Here is an 18,319-nt window from a genome sequence, read left to right as displayed (position 1 = left end):
ACTGAGGGAGGTATTCAATTCTTTTCACCCCCTTGCACACACGTTCTGTTTCTGCTGATGGGTGTGGTATAATCATTTCAACTCGCTATCCCCGGGATAGCGAGGGCACCCAACCCATTATGCAGCTAAATCTGATTACAGTGTACTATGAATGCAAAATGCGCGATAATGGGGAGCACTTTAGAAAGGAGATTGGACGTGATACTGTATATCATTTGAATAGCGACCTAAGACTTTCAAGTGGGAAAGATGCTTGGCACAGGGAGAGTCACACGGAGCCTGGCGTGTCAAGATGGGCTGTTTAGCGCGACTGTAGCAAGTGTATAAGGACATATCAGAACATGGATAAAGTGGGGGGAAATAGTTTTTTTTACATTTTAGAATACAGCACAAATCTCATTCTCTCGCCCTTTTTTTTTTTTTTTTTTTACTTATTTTATTTCTCCCATTTTTTTTTTCATTATTATGAATTATTCAGTTCTTTTTTTATTCCCTGTGGCATGTGTATGACTTACAGATTGTTTTGGTTCTGTTCTTTTTTTTATTTTTATTGTATGTAAGTCTGTTTGTTTGATTTGTGTCAGAGAATAAAAATCATTTAATTGACTACAGGATTTTCTTGTCGCCGTAGCCTTTTTTGGTTGCTCTCTGTTTAAAGTTTAAATCCATTTCTATGCACCAGTAACTGCATTGTTTATCACCAAGTTATAAATGTAAATTAGGGTTTTGATTGCCAGCTAATTTAAATAATAGCAAAGGGGATACACTACTAACATCCTCAGGAAAGGCAATGAAGATAAATACCATTTCCTCATTTTCTTTAATTTAATATTGGGCAGACTAATTAACTTTCATGAGTAGCAAACAGAAAAAATTGGTGCTGCAGAAGCCTCACAGAGCCGGGATTTGAGAAAATGGAAATTGCACAGGTTAACTACACAGTTGCTGGAACCAGTATAAACGGGGATCAGTTTACATGAGGTTGTAGCCAATGACATCACTCAGAAACATCATCATTCATGAGGTCTATGGTCCTAGTGTAATTAAGTGGGGGAAATGTATCAAACCTTGGACAGAGATAAAGTACCAACCAATCAGCTCCTACTGTCATTTTTCAAATAGACACCCTGTAAATGGCAGTTAAGCTGTGTACACACTTAGGGGTCTATTCATGAAAGAGTGAAAAGTGTGTAGAAGTGAATTAGTGGAGAAGTTGCCCATGGCGACCAATCAGCACTGAAGTAACATTTATAATTTGCATACTATGAAATTATACAGAGCAGCTGATTGGTTGCCATGGGCAACTTCTCCACTCTTTTCGCTGCTTCATGAATAGACCCCACAAAGATTTATCTGTGCAATAACCTGTTTGGCTGGAATAAAAATATCATAATGTATGGGAGCAAATGACAATCGACCCTTTGCTCCCAAACACTGGAAAACAGACAATGGTTTTTCAGACAAATAGGTAAATCTGATTTAACAAATTTCTCCAAACAATAATTTTTACCTGTTTTCCAGCGTTTAGGATCCAATGGTTGATTGTCATTTGCTCCCATATATTACCAAATTTTTGTTCTCACCAGACAGATTGGACAGATAGTAAATGCAAAAACCTGGCTCTGATAGTTAATAAACGTCCTGTTTTTCCAGCAGCTATCAATAAGGGAGTACTCAACCCTTTATGTATGTGACAAATATCCAAAATAAAAGAAGCACTAGTAAACAGGTAATTTAATAAGGAAAATATTATTATTATTATTATTATTATTATTATTATTAATAATAATAATAACAATAATACAATCATACTAGCCGGTACATAAAAATATAAATACAACAATAAAATCAATGAAAATAAAACTTTCTTATTTGACTACCAATCAACCAAGCGCAGAAAAATGTTAGTGAAGCAGTCACTGTATTAATAGCATACGGTCAGATGTTTTTAGCCAACATTTCTCAATGCTATTAACACAATGATTGCTTCAGTAACCCTTTCCTGTGCTTGGTTTGACAATTATTGCAACAAGAAAAGCATTGCGAAAAGGAGATTTATGGTAAGAACTTACCTTTGTTAAATCTCTTTCTGCGAGGTATACTGGGTTCCACAAGGATAACATCAGAGTGTAGAGTTGGATCTTGATCAGAGGCACCAACAGGCTAAAAGCTTTGACTGTTCCCAGTATGCATAGCGCCGCCTCCTTTATAACCCTGCCTCCGTGCACAGGTGCTCAGTTTTGTTAACCAGTCCAATGCAGTAGCAGGTAAAAGAGATGACATCCGTTAGTAGCCACATACACTACATTCTCACGACAGGAGAAGGTACCAGCAGCTAATGCCATACAAACCCAAAGAAGCTAAGTGCGTCAGGGTGGGCTCCCTGTGGAACCCAGTGTACCTCGCACAAAGGTAAGTTCTTACCATAAATCTCTGTTTCTGCAGCAGGGTACACTGGGGTTCCACAGGGATAACATCGGGGATGTCCTAAAGCAGTTCCTCATGGGAGGGGACGTACTGTAGTGGGCACAAGAACCCGGCGTCCAAAGGAGGCATCCTGGGAGGCAGAAGTGTCGAAGGCATAGAACCTTATGAACATGTTCACTGAGGACCACGTAGCCGCCTTGCACAATTGTTCAAGGGTCGCACCACGGCGGGCCGCCCAAGAAGGTCCAACAGACTGAGTAGAATAGGCTTTGATGGTAGCAGGAGCTAGAAGGCCAGCCTGTACATATGCATGTGCAATCACCATTCTAATCCATCTGCCAGCCACATTTGTGAAAACCAAAAAGGACAACAAGGGAATCAGATCTCCTAAGAGAAGCTGTTCTCTTCACGTAAATACGGAGAGATCGTACTACATCCAAAGACCGCTCTTTGGAGGATAAACCAGGAGAGGTAAATGCCGGAACCACAATTTCCTGGTTAAGGTGGAAAGACGACACCACCTTAGGCAAATAACCAGGACTAGTTTTAAGAACCGCCCGGTCACGGTGAAAAATCAAAAAGGGTGACCGACAAGACACGGCACCCAAGTCTGAAACCCCTCTAGCAGAGGTAATAACCATCAAAAACAAGACCTTAAGAGTTAGCCACTTAAGGTCCACAGACTCAAGAGGTTCAAACGGAGACTCTTGTAAGGCATCCAGAACAGCTGACAAATCCCAAGGAGCCACAGGTGGGACCTAGGGAGGTTGAATCTGTAATACACCCTGCGTGAATGTATGAACATCAGGGAGAGTTACAATTTTTCTCTGAAACCATATTGACAAGGCAGAAGTATGAACCTTGAGAGAGGCCAGAAGCAGGCCTAAGTCCAGGCCCTGTTGCAGGAAAGCCAAAAGCTTGGCAGTACAGGACTTGTATGCGTCATAATGGTTAGTCACACACCAGGCAAAGTAGGAATTCCAGACCCTATAATAAATCCAAGCAGACGCCGGTTTACGGGCCTTTAACATAGTTTGAATGACCACCTCAGAAAATCCTTTGGCCCTCAGTACGGAAGCTTCAAGAGCCACGCCGTCAAAGCCAGCCGGGCCAAATCCTGGTAGACACAAGGGCCCTGAACAAGGAGGTCTGGGCGTTGCGGAAGTAGAAGAGGATGCTCCATCGAGAGACCCTGCAGGTCTGAGAACCAATGCCGTCTGGGCCACGCTGGAGCGATTAGAAATAGGATTCCTCCTTCTTGCTTGAACTTCCTTATCATCCTGGGCAGAAGTGACACCAGAGGGAACACATACTGCAGCCGAAAGTTCCATGAAATTGCCAGTGCATCCACGAACGCTGCTTGAGGATCCCTTGTCCTTGCTCCGAAGACCGGAACCTTGTGATTGTGTTGAGACGCCATCAGGTCTACATCTGGTAGGCCCCACTTGTCCACTAGGAATTGAAAGACTTCCGTATGAAGACTCCACTCTCCAGCGTGTACGTCCTGACAACTGAGGAAGTCCTCTTCCCAGTTGTGGATTCCCAGAATGAACACTGCCGATATGGCTGGCAGATGGCGTTCCGCCCAAAGGAGGATTTTTGACACTTCCATCATTGCCATGCGGCTTCGAGTGCCGCCTTGATGATTTATGTACGCCACTGTGGTGGCGTTGTCTGACTGTAGTTGAACAGGCCTGTTCTGTACTAGAGGCAGGGCTAGTGTCAACGCATTGAACACTGCCCTCAGTTCCAGAATGTTTATTGGGAGGAGAGATTTTTCCCTGGTCCGCCGACCCTGAAGAGAGTGTTGCTCCAACACTGCACCCCAGCCCCGCAGACTGGCATCCGTTGTCAGAAGGACCCAGTTGGAAATCCAGAAGGGACGACCCCTGCTCAGTTGCTGGTCCTGTAGCCACCAGGTTAGTGACAAGCGGACCTCCGGAGTCAAGAAGATCATGCGAGTCCTGATCCAGTGAGGCAGGCCGTCCCACTTGGAGATTTTCAACCTCTGCCGAGGGCGGGAGTGAAATTGAGCATACTCTACCATGTCGAAAGCCGACACCATGAGGCCTAGTACTTGCATCGCCGAGTGTATCGACACGTGGGCGGGAGAGGAAGCATCTTATCTTGTCCTGAAGTTTCAGGACCTTCTTTGGAGACAGAAACAACCGCTGGTTGTGGGTGTCGAATAGTGCTCCCAGGTGCACCATGCTCTGAGCAGGGACCAGGGAAGATTTCTTCCAGTTGATGAGCCACCCGTGGGCTTGCAGGAATTGGACCGTCCGTTCCAGATGACAGAGGAGAACCTCTGGAGAGTTCGCCAGGCTCAACAAATCATCCAGATACGGCAGGATCCTGATACCATGACGGCGGAGTAGAGTCGTCATGACCGCCATGACCTTGGTGAAATTTCTTGGAGCCGTGATCAGACCAAAAGGTAAGGCCTGGAATTGAAAATGTAGGTTGCCAATAGCAAACCGCAGGTATTGCTGATGCGACACTGCAATAGGTATATGCAGGTAAGCATCATGTATGTCCAGGAATACCGTATAGTCCTTGGGCTCCAAAGCCAGAACAATAGAGCGAAGACTTTCCATACGGAATTTGGAAGCCATCACAAATTTGTTCACAGACTTGAGATTGAGAATTGGCCGGGAAGCACCATTCGGCTTCAGAACTAGGAACAGCGTTGAAAAGTACCCCCTGCCTCTCTGAGACAGAGGCACTGGCACTATCACTCCCATGTCCAGGAGGGATTGTACCAATAGATAGAGAGTCCGCAGGGACGTTTGTCAAGCTAAACTGGTGAGGGGGACGTTTCTTGAAAGAGATGGAGTATCCGTGAGCGAAGACTTCCCTTACCCAGGCGTCTGAAGTGGTCTGTAACCATACCTGACCAAATTGTAGAAGTCGGCCTCCCACCCTGGAATCCCCCAGGAGGAGGCCCGCCCCGTCATGCAGAAGGCTTGTCTGTTTTAGAAGCAGGCTGACGGGCAGCCCAGGCATGTTTAGGTTTGGGCTTAGTGGATTTGGCAGTTCGAGCCTGTTTCAGGTACACCTGACGCTTCGATTTACCTGGAGGTCAAAAGGAACGAAAGGAAGTACTTTTAGCCTTCGGAGCTGAAGGTGTAGTACTAGGTAGACATGCAGTCTTAGCAGGTGCTAAATCAGCAACAATCTTATTGAGGTCTTCCCCAAAAAGTATGTTTCCCTTAAAAGGGATCACCTCCAAGGTCTTTTTAGAGTCCAGACCTACAGACCAGGACCGCAACCAGAGGATCCGGCAAGCCAGAATAGACATAGTAGACTCTTTGGCTGCCAGGATATCTGCATCAGATGCCGCCTCCTGAATTTAATGAGAGGCTGTAATAATGTATGAAAGACACTGTCTAGCATTATTAGGAAAATTAGACGGTAGTTCCGCTTCAACTTCCTGAACCCAGGCCTCTATAGTTTTAGCGGCCCAAGAGGCCGCAGTAGTAGGCCTGTGTACAGCTCCAGCAAGAGTGTAAATAGAATTCAAGCAACCCTCCACACGCTTATCAGTCGGTTCCTTCAGAGAGGTGACGTTAGTGACAGGCAGAGCAGATGATACCACCAGACGTGCGACTTGGGAGTCCACCGGTGCAGCGAGGGGATTTCGAGCTAGCATCTTCTTAGACAGGGAGAATTTCTTTTCTGGATATTCCCAGGATTCCTGACGTATGTCCACTAATTGGTCAGAATGTGTCAAAACTAATTTAGTTATCTTCTGATGCTTGAACTTATCTGGTTTCTTAGAGGTAGCTGGGGATTCTTCATCATCATCAATCTGAAGAATCAGCCTGATAGCCTCCAAGAAGTCAGGAACATCCACTTGAGTTATAGATTCCCCATCAGAAGCATCTGCATCAGTGTCTGAGGGTTCAGTATATGCACCATCTTCATCAGATGAAGTATCTGAAACATGTGTGGATTGTGAGGAAGTTATGGCCAGCTTAGAAGACCCCTTGGTCTTAGGCGGGCGAGGGTTAGAATTTTGCTTAGCCAAAGACTGATTTAATTGCTGTAACTGAGAGGACAGAGTATCTGCCCATGGCGGATTAACTGCAGGGACAATATGTGGCTGTAATGGCACAGGAGGTCCCATAGGGGGCGCAAGTCTAGTTACCAGTGTAGTCAGTAAATTAGAAAAAGGAGCCCACTGCGGGTCATGAGTTGCCCCAGTTGCTGTAGACTGACTGAGGGGTATAAAACCCCCAGCACCTGAACCCTCAGTTGCAATATTCTCCTTAGAAACATCCATGGCAGTAGCACTGCATGAAGCAGGATCTGCCATAGAATTATCACCCTGTTGAGCTGACATTATATGAAAGCGTAACTGTAGGGCAAATTAGTACACTATAAGCAGACAAAGTACCTGACAAAAATCCCCCTGTATAGTGGGACTACAAGCAGAGCACACACAAAGGATTTAAGAGGTATATGGTGACTGTAATACACAGAGAAAAATACCAGAGTAGTATATCCTGTGAAACACTATATTATATGATAACCCGACGCACTTAGCCCCCCTCAGGGTACAGAATATAGGGATAGCAGTATATGTGAGATCAGTGGCGGAACTAGCAAGCGGTGGGCCCAGGTGCAACAAAATGCTTTGGGCCCCCTTCCCCGCTCATCCCGTCCAAGTTCACCCCCTCACCCCTGGAGAGGATCTAGTGAGGGGGACCTGCTCAGGGCCAGGGAAATAGATACCTAGCAACAGTGCCGTAACTAGACATTTTAGCGCCGTGTGCAAGAAACGGCATCGGAGCCCCCCACTCTATTCAAAAACAGGGGCAGTGCGCGTTGTAGGCGTGCGCAAAAAATATAGGGGCGTGGCTTCATGGGGGAGGGGTGTGGCCACAAAATAATACCAATTCATATAACAGTGCACTGTCTGGTGGTAGTTCCGCCACTGGGTCTTTTGGAGATCTCCACGGTCGTGTGACAGACTGCAGATTTATACAGCTGGGCCTTAGGTAGTCCAGGCTCAGGGTAGGGCCGCAGTAAGGCTTTCAGCAGGTAGGAACAGTGCAATTGCAAGTTTGCACCAGAGCACACCTTCACAGGGGGTAGAGAGTGGTGAGCTGCATTCATAAACTTCCCTCCACTCACAGTGACTCACCAGGCAGCAGATGTTTTCCCCCCAATTCCTCTAGTAGCAGGAGAGAAAGCCAGGAGCAGGCAGGACACAATGAGGGAGGTGTAGAATCAAGCAGCCCGCACTCCAATAATGGTGGCCGGATGGTCCCGGAGTCAGCAGGCCCACCTGCAGCAGAGGGACCCAGATGCAGTCTCAGCAGCCAGTTATGGAAGGTGGGAGGCCCCCGGAGAGGTACCAGAGGCAGCTGTATGGAGGACAAATAGCCCAAGAGGCCAGGGAGGGCACCGGAGCACTCAGCCCCGTTATCAGGATGGCGGGCGGCAGCTCTGGGATCTGGCAGCTGTACAAGCGGCAGCAGGAGTCAGGGCTGGAGCCAGATGACATCCGGCAGGCTGCCAAGAGGAGACCCCACCGCAGAGACACCAATTACAGTCGGGGAGCGCAGGTGGACTCGGCGCTGCTGTACCGCGATGGCGGGCAGCAGCTCCAGGATATGGCAGGAGCACAAGCGGGAGTCAGGTCCAGCGCGCGCTCCGCAAGCTGTCAGGGGGAGGCCTCCACAGGGACACAAGCGGCAGCGAGGTAGTGGTAAGGAGGCCACTGGCGCACACTGTCCTGCTCACAATATGGCCCCGGACTGGCCGCTGTGTGCTGTGGGCAGGCGGCATGTAATGAGTTAGTTTGACTCATTACATGCCGCGCTGGCTTTTGGGCCCCTTGACAGCAGCGGGCCCCAGTGCAAGGCACAGCTTGCACTGGTGGTAGTTCCGCCACTGTGTGAGATACACGGAATGGAAATCACACAGCAGCTATTGGCACACACACAGTCACATGTACAATGCAGAAATTATCAAAAACAACAATAAAACTGCACTGGACTAGCAATACTAAGTAACTGTACTACTAAGTAAAGCTATGTAGATATTTAGATATAACAATGCACAGTAAAGACTGGATATATATCCCAGGGTACTTGTACAAAATATCTGTGAATGTATGCACTTGTTCTTAACTAACACTGTCTAAAGACATGTAGAATACTTAAGTGTCCTGTAAATGCACAGCGCTGATGATGCAGGCGGCTTTACAGAAGAGACATTGCCCAGCAGTCCCAAAGTCAGCTCAGCATGTGTGTAATGGTGCCCAAACGCTGACAAGGAGTGAGGGAGACAGAGAGATGCAGCTCCAGGGCGGGAACATTAGCAGTAAATGGCGCCTGGGGCTGGGGGAGGGGCTACTGGTCAGAGCCTTATGCCTTTGCTGGACTTCGGGTACTGCGGGCCTTAGCAGAACGGATTTTTAGAGAATCCGACCTGTGCCCTTGCCCTGGTGGTCTAGTGGGGTCCCTGTATGGCCACAGTGTCCACGCCAGCGCACGTGGTCCGTCTCCTAAAGACCGCACCGGATTGCGATTTTCGCGGGTCCCGCCTGGGGGACCCTCTTACCCTCTGACCCTCTTACCTCCTCCCTCCGATCCCGGAGAGCAGTGGCAAGTGTGTGTGCTCTATAGAGAATCGGAGCCCTCCGCTGTAAGTACCGGGCAACCAGGGCGTGGGAGTATGCAGCGCCGCCGGGGGTGGTGAGGGAGCCGCAGCATGATATCTCAAAATTACATATAACACTTGTAAGTGCCTATGCTGCGGCCCCTGAAGTCTTCTGTCTTCTTAAAAGTTCTTTTCAGGGCTGCTCAGCGCAGCCCTCCCTGTTAGATGCCTGCACTGCAGGCACCAACTTACAAACTGAGCTGCTGTGCACGGAGGCGGGGTTATAGAGGAGGCGGCGCTATGCATCCTGGGAACAGTCAAAGCTTTTAGCCTGTTGGTGCCTCGGATCAAGATCCAACTCTACACCCTGATGTTATCCCTGTGAAACCCCAGTGTACCCTGCTGCAGGAATGTTGGTTAAACATCTGACCGCATGCTATTAATACATTGACTGCTTCACTAATGATTCGTAGTCAAAAAATAAAGTTTTATTTTCATTGATTTTACCAGCCAGTGTGATTGTATTATTATTAATATTTTCCTTATTAAATGACCTGTTTACTAGCGCTTCTTTTCTTTTTGAGAATGCTCAGATTAATCTTTAGACATGTACCCACCTTTAGGAGCTGATTGGCTGACACTTTATCTCTCTCCAAGGTTTGATCTCCCCACTGGTCTGTAGTCTCATGCATATTGGAGCAACATACAAAATCTCCCCTGGAGATAATTTACAAAGTGTAAAGAGAGATGAGGCGCGGGGCAAAATCCTCTTTGGAGGCACGATGGGACCAATGTGTAGTTGAACACAAGCCGGACATTATTGGTCCCACATTGCAGACCTGATTCAGGTCCCAACGTAGGAGCTTCACATGTCACAAAGTACTGATGCTGCTCGTGTGCAGGACCTGTACTGTGCATATGGGCCCTCATTCCGAGTCATTCGCTCGGTAAATTTCTTCGCATCGCAGCGTTTTTCTGCTTAGTGCGCATGCGCAATGTTCGCACTGCGACTGCGCCAAGTAAATTTGCTATGAAGGTAGTATTTTTACTCACGGCTTTTTCTTCGCTCCGGCGATCGTAGTGTGATTGACAGGAAATGGGTGTTTCTGGGCGGAAACAGGCCGTTTTATGGGCGTGTGGGAAAAAACGCTACCGTTTCCGGAAAAAACGCGGGAGTGGCTGGAGAAACGGAGGAGTGTCTGGGCGAACGCTGGGTGTGTTTGTGACGTCAAACCAGGAACGACAAGCACTGAACTGATCGCAGATGCCGAGTAAGTCTGGAGCTACTCAGAAACTGCTAAGAAGTTTGTAATCGCAATATTGCGAATACATCGTTCGCAATTTTAAGAAGCTAAGATTCACTCCCAGTAGGCGGCGGCTTAGCGTGAGCAACTCTGCTAAAATCGCCTAGCGAGCGAACAACTCGGAATGACCTCCATGCAGTACGGGTCCTGCCATGTCGGTAGCAGATCTGCTGCAGATGTCAGTTGATTGACAGTTTGCAGCCGTCTGGGGCGGAGCAGCAACATCTTTCATTTCCCAAAATATAGGTATGTCGCCAACGATTTGGGGGAGTGGCGAGGACAGGGTCTCCGTCGGAAGATGGAGATTTCCTGGCGCCTTTGTAGGACCTGCGGAGAGCCGGCTTGCTTGACTACATGGGTTAGGAAGCTGGCCGATAGTATTGCATGTGATCCGATGCTGCATCCTAGCATCACACATGCATGCAGGAGGAGTCTCATTACACCAGACGCCTCCTGCTGTATTACCATACTAGTGCATCACTGCTGCTTTCAAGTTAGCAGCGATGCAACCTCCGCCCACATCTGACTTAGGCCCTGCATGTACAGAAGTAAATGAGTATATTTGTCTATAGGCAGATTTGTACACACATCTGCAGCCGATCCACCCCTCTATGGGTATACCTGGATTGATACCCGGGCACACTTTTAGCCCTATGCTTGGTTCAAAAGACTCATCTAAAAACAGCTGTACTTTTACTTATGGCACAAGCCCACGATTCCCCTTGTGAATACTGCCTACGTGAGAACATTACAGCCTAGTTACGCTGCTTCAGTTCTAATTGGAGAAGCGACTGAATAGCTCTGCACTGTCCGTAGGAGCACGTGCTTGGTCCAGGAGCATGCTTAGTACAAGACACACAATCATCTGTGTATTGGCCCTAATGCATCTCAGTTTGTGCAAGGGGAAGGTTTTAAGATTTTCTTACAATATAAGTGGACTTGAAGGACAATACATTCTACTACACCAAAGGTTCACAAATTTGGTCTTAAAGTCACACTAACAGTCCAGGTTTTAAGGCTATAAATGCTTGAACACAGGTGATTACTTTGCTACATAACTTGAACGGGTTGGATATGGGATACTGCTGCTGGGGATCCCGGCAGTCAGCATACCGACCGCGGGATCCCAACGGCGGAATGTCGACGGGGAGGCGATCTCAACAAGCCCCTTGCAGGCTCGGAAGCGAGCTGTACTCGCCACAGGTTCTGTTGCCACTCTAGGGGTGTCATGGACACCCACAAGTGGGAATAGTCCCTGCTAGTTGGCATGCCGACTGTCAGGATTTAGAGGGGGGTGGGATGTAGCCGTCGATAATGTGACCGGCGGTCTCCTGATCGGTAGTCACATAACTACATCCCATTTGAACAGTCCACTCAGTGTTTCTAGTCCCTCAGGAATGTTTGAGATGCTCATATGGGGTCTTAGGTGGCCTCCACATCTGCACCTGATGAGGACTGTAATTCTAGACACCTCAATCTCATTGAAATAAATGCCACTATCTGTATTATCTGACATGACTGCTAGGTACGCATCCACCCATGCTAACCATAGTTCTATAATGGCTGTCACACTAGTTACTCTGTAACTGGATCCGTAGCCTCCAGCAACCCCGGAGAACTTTCTCTTTCTTCAGAATACACAACATTGGAATAAAGCTTTGGGCAGATGTGCGTCATTATCATTCTGTCTATGTGTACTAACCAAGGTCGTCCTTGTTTTATGTGTTCGTGTCGTAAGTCTTGTCTGTTGTCATACTCCTATGGAACAGCTTGTGTAAGCATGAAATGTGGATGTAGTGAAATTTACATGCCACAAACTGACAGAGTACAAACTGGGCCTCCAGGCATTTTGCAATCTGTAGATATCCAGCAATGAAAACTCAAAGAGGGCATTGTGGGGAAAGCTTGGTGTCAGCCGCTGCTGGTTGTTTTTTTTTGTTTAATACAGTATATGTCAGCGTTGTGACTTTTCTTCTGCTGGGAAATGAGCATAAATAATGTCTCTTAAGTTTACTCGCCCCAAAAATATCAACGCACTTTATATTCTGTGACTTAAAAAAAAAAAAAAAAAAGAATAAAAATTGATATTGAAGTTGTTTTTTTGTGGCTATACGATTAATGATACGTTATCTTTTGAAATATTATTAAATCAGTAAAACTACTGTTTCATTTCTTTAATGAGCATCTTTATATTTTTCTAAGCTATCTGCCTACAGAGCATTACCTCCTATCCTACAGTATCTCTCTGGATGGAAAACAAATATGGCTGACAGTCATTTTCACAGTCTGCTAGAATACCACATGCTCACAGCTCTCTGCAGGTCATGTAATGGCAGAGGGGGTTGAAAGATGGGGAAGATATCACAGTGCTGATAGAGCTCAGGGGAGCTTTCCAAAGCTTCTCTGCTCATTCACAAAATTATAACCATTAATAGCAACCTGAAACAAATCAGGGAGAAATGTTAAATATTTAAGAGTCATCTTATAACCTGCCAGAATGATTTATGTTTAAAACATCTATATTTTTATGGGATTGCTGCTTTAATGCAGGGGAATCAGCAGATATTAGAAGGGTAATGGTAGGATTTAACAAGCATAAATAGTTTCTCTCCTAAATAATTAAAATTCCAGCTGTAGGTTTGCAAAATATTATGCTGAAAACGTCACTGAGTACTATTACATATTCATCTACAGATTGTCATGGACTTCAAGCCTCCAAGTGGCTCTAGTGTGCCGGTTATGCTGCCGCGGCGCAGTTTGCTGGTGATGAGCGGAGAGTCTAGACATCTGTGGACACATGGGTATGTATGAGAAAGAAGCACGGACAATCTGCCATTGTATGGGGTGCTTTTGTGTAATTAGTAATTACATGTTTTACGTTTGGATGGTAAAGTGTTTGAGTGCAGTTTTCTTGCAGTTTTGAAATCTAGCATTAAATATCTCCATCCAAATCAAAAATATCATTGTGTGAAGTTAATATAAAAGCTCAAATAGTATGTAACATGGATGCACCATTTGTAGGACCTGTCGGAGTCCTTGCTGGCTGTGACAGTGCCATATCGCACTCTTCTCTCCTTTGCCAGTCGGGTTTCATTGCCCATCCTCCATTCTCATAGCAAATTCATGAGAGAGGGGGTTCAGCATCCACTCACTCTTATTCTGAGCGGACAGAGGAGAGGTGTGTGGCATGGATCCGCTATAGGCTACACTCTACAGGGACACCAGCGGGACTGGCAAATGGCGTGTCCACAGTCCATGCAACTTTTATTTTTTATTTTTTTATATTGGCACATGAAACTCCCTCCTAAACTAAATTTTCAGTCCTGATTGGAGCGATCATTTAATTGCACAACCTGAGTAATCAGCTAATCTAGACATTCTACTTATTACCGCACTCTTTTCTAGGGAAAATCAGCTATACATTTGTGTCCCTATTATTCTGTCTAATACTTACTAATAAAATTACTTACATAGTATTTATACTCAAGCAAACCAATACATATTGAATAGAAGGCACTTTGGAAGCTTTTAACACTTTTCTAAACTAATTTTCAAAAAGATCCTTCGATTGTAGACTGCCGCTTCCAAAAAGAGGAGCTGACCATCTAAAAAAAAAAAAAATAGGAAGAAAAGTACAATTGGAGCGCTGTGTACTTGCAGGGATTAATGACATTGGTTTAATAATACAATAAAACATCACAATGAAATTATACATTCTATCAAATAAACAAAGTTTGCGGATTACAGTAAAACATATTGATTTGTTGAACTGTTGTGCATGTAGCCATCTGGCACTGCTGTTATGGTGATTGATGCATAGCAGTGATAAAAGCTGTTTCAAGCAAGGTACTTGGTGCAGCTGTGAGATTAGTCTCTAGATTGCTGATGAAGCGTCAGTAGATTGGCTGAGAAACGCGTCAAGCCACAACCCCTTAGTGGCGTTTGCTGAAACGTCAACCTAGTTTGCCTGCCAGTTGATCTCTCCGATGAATCCGACAGCTTCACTTTCCTCAGCCGGCTCAACTCCAGCTGGGAACTTCTGTTTTTTTTCAGTCTGCTGTTATATAAACTAGCTATTGTTGCGGGCTGTACTGTGAGCTGTCTTGCGGGCTGTCTTAAGTTTCACGCAGTGAGCATACTTCTGTCAGTACTTGGGATGATAACCCATCTATTAATGCCCAGAAAATGGCAATATTAACAGCAGGTATGTAAAACAGTGAGTTTACAAGAATAAATACAGCTGTTACACAATAAATGTTACTTTTATTTAGCTATATAGGGATCTATTCATGAAGCAGTGAAGAGAGTGGAGAAGAGAGCCTGTGGAGACGTTGCCCATGGCAACCAATCATCTGCTCCGTACAATTGTATAGTATGCAAATTATAAATGTTACTTCAGTGCTGATTGGTTGCCATGGGCAACTTCTCCACTGGCTCACTTCTGTACACTTTTCACTGCTTCATGAATTGACCCTATAGTATCTGATGAGATTTCCCTTTTATGTGTTCTACCGAAGGAGCACAGTGCTTTGAAGCCAACAGCAATATAGACTGACAGATATACTGTTTCAATCCCTCCAGTTACGCTTCACGCCTTCTGCTGTCATTGAAATATAATGACGGGGGCATGGTCATCGGTACATGATATGGCCTTTATGTGGTTTTTGTTGTCACATGACACTTGATTGCACCATTGATCTAATACAGACGTGCTTGATCTGTATGTTAGTTTGATCTTTAAGTGCTCCATTTACTTTCCATTGCAGATACACCATTTGCCATGTTTACTGTATTAGCCGCTGGGATTTTTTTTCCTATGGAACGCAGTAATTAAAGTACGGAGACAGCTGCAAATTGAAATTTTTCTCTTATTAGAGTCATTAAGATTAATCACAGTCTGCAATATCCTGCGGATAACACCCCATCTCATTGATTTCCCCTGAGATAATCCCAGGAACTAGCTGTGCTTTGGTTTCTCCCTCCTACAGCAGGGTGATAATGTTTTCTCATCTCTTGTGGTTTACTGGTCAGAACGGCGCTGAGAGCTTTCTTTTTACTTTTTTTTTGCCTAGATATGTTTGTTGGCTTATTTTGTAATTTACGTGAGATGATTTACCCGTACAAATGAATTGGTAAGGTACACCCCTGCAATACATTTCATGTGCACTCTCCATTCTGAGGGGGAGATGCACTAGCCTTGAAAAGTGATAAATAGCACGTTGATAAAGTACCAACCAATCAGCTCCTAACTGTCATGTTACAGGCTGTGTTTGAAAAATGACAGGTAGGAGTTGGTTGGTTGGTACTTTATCACGTGCAATTTATCACTTTTCAAGGCTTAGTACATCTGGGCCCAAATGTATTAAGCCTTAAAAAGTGATAAAGTGGAGATGGACAAAGAGTGATAAATGACCAGCCAATCAGCTTCCTAACTGCCATGTAAGAGGCTATGGGGTCTATTCATGAAGCAGTGAAAAGAGTGGAGAAGTGATCCTGTGGAGAAGTTGCCCATGGCAACCAATCAGCTGCTCCGTACATTTGTATAGTATGCAAATTATAAATGTTACTTCAATGCTGATTATTTGCTATGGACAACTTCTCCACTGGCTCACTTCTCCACTCTTATCACTGCTTCATGAATAGACCCCTATGTTTGAAAAATGGCAGTTAGGAAGCTGATTGGCTGGTCATTAATCACTCTTTGTCCATCTCCACTTTATCACTTTTTAAGGCTTAATACATTTGGGCCCTGGCCCTGAGTCTGTGACTCCTTGTGCAGAAATATGGGTCAAGCTGGAGAGGGGGAAACAAATACATCTCAAAATGCCTGTCTGCTATTACTATAAGGGGGAGATGTATAAACTTTGTGAGAGATAAAATGGAGAAGTTGCCCATAGCAACCGATAAGTTTCTGTCATTTTTATAGACTGTGCAGGATAAATGATAGCTAGAAGTGTATTGGTTGCGGTGGGCAACTTCTCCACTTCATGTCTCTCAAATGTTTGATACATCTCCCCCCAGGACCAAAACCATAATTCAATGATGTGTAGATTTTCTCCTGAACATCACAGTGACGGAAAATCAGAACTGTCTTTACTCACATCAAAAGTGCTCAGACACCTTTAAAAGGGTTCAGTAGGATTTACAGACTGTCGGGATGCCGGCCGTCAGTATGCCGCAAAGAGTCTCCTTTCTGGCTCGCCGCGCTGCGGGCTCGGTAGCTGGCTGAGCTCGCCTCAGGTTCTATTCCCACTCTGTGGGTGTCGTGAACACCCACAAGTGAGAATATCCCCTGTGCGCCAGGATTCCGGTATTGTCAACTGTCAGGATTCCTGCCTCGGTATCCTCACCGCCAGAATACCGACTGCTGCAATGTAACTGTATCCCCTTTAAAAAGCAATGAATCATATCCATGAAGCAGTTACATTGTAATCACTGCTGAGCCTTCTATGTGCACCATTGGGATCAGCAGTATACCTGCTCTTGGCTGTAATGAAATGATTCACAGTGGGAGAGTTCTATCTTCTGCAAATCTGTCCATTATTCTATATTAGTTACCAGCCCGTCAACAACGTAACAGTAATGTCAGCGCCGGCGGGAAGTGCGTACCCGCAAGGGGCAACACTTGAATTGCTCCTTTGGATGCCATCTAGTAGCCGCTGGCGCGCAAAACACTTGAATTCTCCCCTCCCCCATAGAGGTAAGGAGCAGCATTAGCCTTTTATTATACAGGATTCTTTTATTATGGGGCCAAATAAAGTCATTTTAAAAATAGTTTTTTTTCTGACGTCCTAGTGGATGCTGGGAACTCCGTAAGGACCATGGGGAATAGACGGCTCCGCAGGAGACTGGGCACATCTAAAGAAAGATTTAGGACTATCTGGTGTGCACTGGCTCCTCCCCCTATGACCCTCCTCCAAGCCTCAGTTAGATTTCTGTGCCCGGCTGAGCTGGATGCACACTAGGGGCTCTCCTGAGCTCCTAGAAAGAAAGTATAATTTAGGTTTTTTATTTTACAGTGAGACCTGCTGGCAACAGGCTCACTGCACCGAGGGACTAAGGGGAGAAGAAGCGAACCTACCTGGTGGTGGTAGCTTGGGCTTCTTAGGCTACTGGACACCATTAGCTCCAGAGGGATCGCACACAGGACCCGACCTCGTCGTCCGTTCCCGGAGCCGCGCCGCCGTCCCCCTTACAGAGCCAGAAGCAAGAAGGTCCGGAAAATCGGCGGCTGAAGACTTCTGTCTTCTCCAAGGTAGCGCACAGCACTGCAGCTGTGCGCCATTGCTCCTCATGCACACCACACACTTCGGTCACTGATGGGTGCAGGGCGCTGGGGGGGGGGCGCCCTGAGCAGCAATAAATAACACCTTGGCTGGCAAACTGACACCATATATAGCCCCAGAGGCTATATAGGTGTATATTAACCCCTGCCAGAAATATTAAAATAGCGGGAGAAAGCCCGCCGAAAAAGGGGCGGAGCCATCTCCCTCAGCACACTGGCGCCATTTTCCCTCACAGCTTCGCTGGAAGGATCGCTCCCTGGCTCTCCCCTGCAGTCCTGCACTACAGAAAGGGTAAAAAAGAGAGGGGGGGCACAAATTTAGGCGCAGTATAATATATATATGCAGCTATATGGGGAAAACACTCTTTATAGGTGATATCCCTGTGGTATATAGCGCTCTGGTGTGTGCTGGCATACTCTCCCTCTGTCTCCCCAAAGGGCTTTGTGGGGTCCTGTCCTCTGTCAGAGCATTCCCTGTGTGTGTGCTGTGTGTCGGTACCGCTGTGTCGACATGTATGATGAGGAAAATGATGTGGAGGCAGAGCAAATGCCTGTAAATGTGTTGTCACCCCCTGAGGGGTCGACACCTGTGTGGATGGACTTATGGAAGGAATTACGTGACAGTGTCAGCTCCTTACATAAAAGGTTTGACGACATAGGACAGCCGGCTACTCAGCTTGTGACTGTTCCA

At 46.0% G+C, this 18,319-nt stretch overlaps 1 protein-coding gene across 3 annotated transcripts in view; it reads left to right on the top strand.

Moving 5' to 3' along the window:
• ALKBH8 (alkB homolog 8, tRNA methyltransferase) overlaps positions 1 to 18,319 on the top strand; it is a 164,017-nt gene that overhangs the window by 80,456 nt on the left and 65,242 nt on the right. For all 3 annotated transcript variants that reach the window (XM_063951577.1, XM_063951575.1, XM_063951576.1), the window contains one exon: positions 13,038 to 13,144. In XM_063951577.1, coding sequence (XP_063807647.1) covers positions 13,038 to 13,144 — 107 coding nt within the window. The remainder of the gene's footprint in view (positions 1 to 13,037; positions 13,145 to 18,319) is intronic.

The sequence above is a fragment of the Pseudophryne corroboree genome, chromosome 2, assembly GCF_028390025.1.
Source record: "Pseudophryne corroboree isolate aPseCor3 chromosome 2, aPseCor3.hap2, whole genome shotgun sequence".
Taxonomy (NCBI): Eukaryota; Metazoa; Chordata; class Amphibia; order Anura; family Myobatrachidae; genus Pseudophryne; species Pseudophryne corroboree.
The sequence above is the reverse complement of the archived record's forward strand: the minus strand, read 5'-3'. Positions and strand labels throughout refer to the sequence as shown.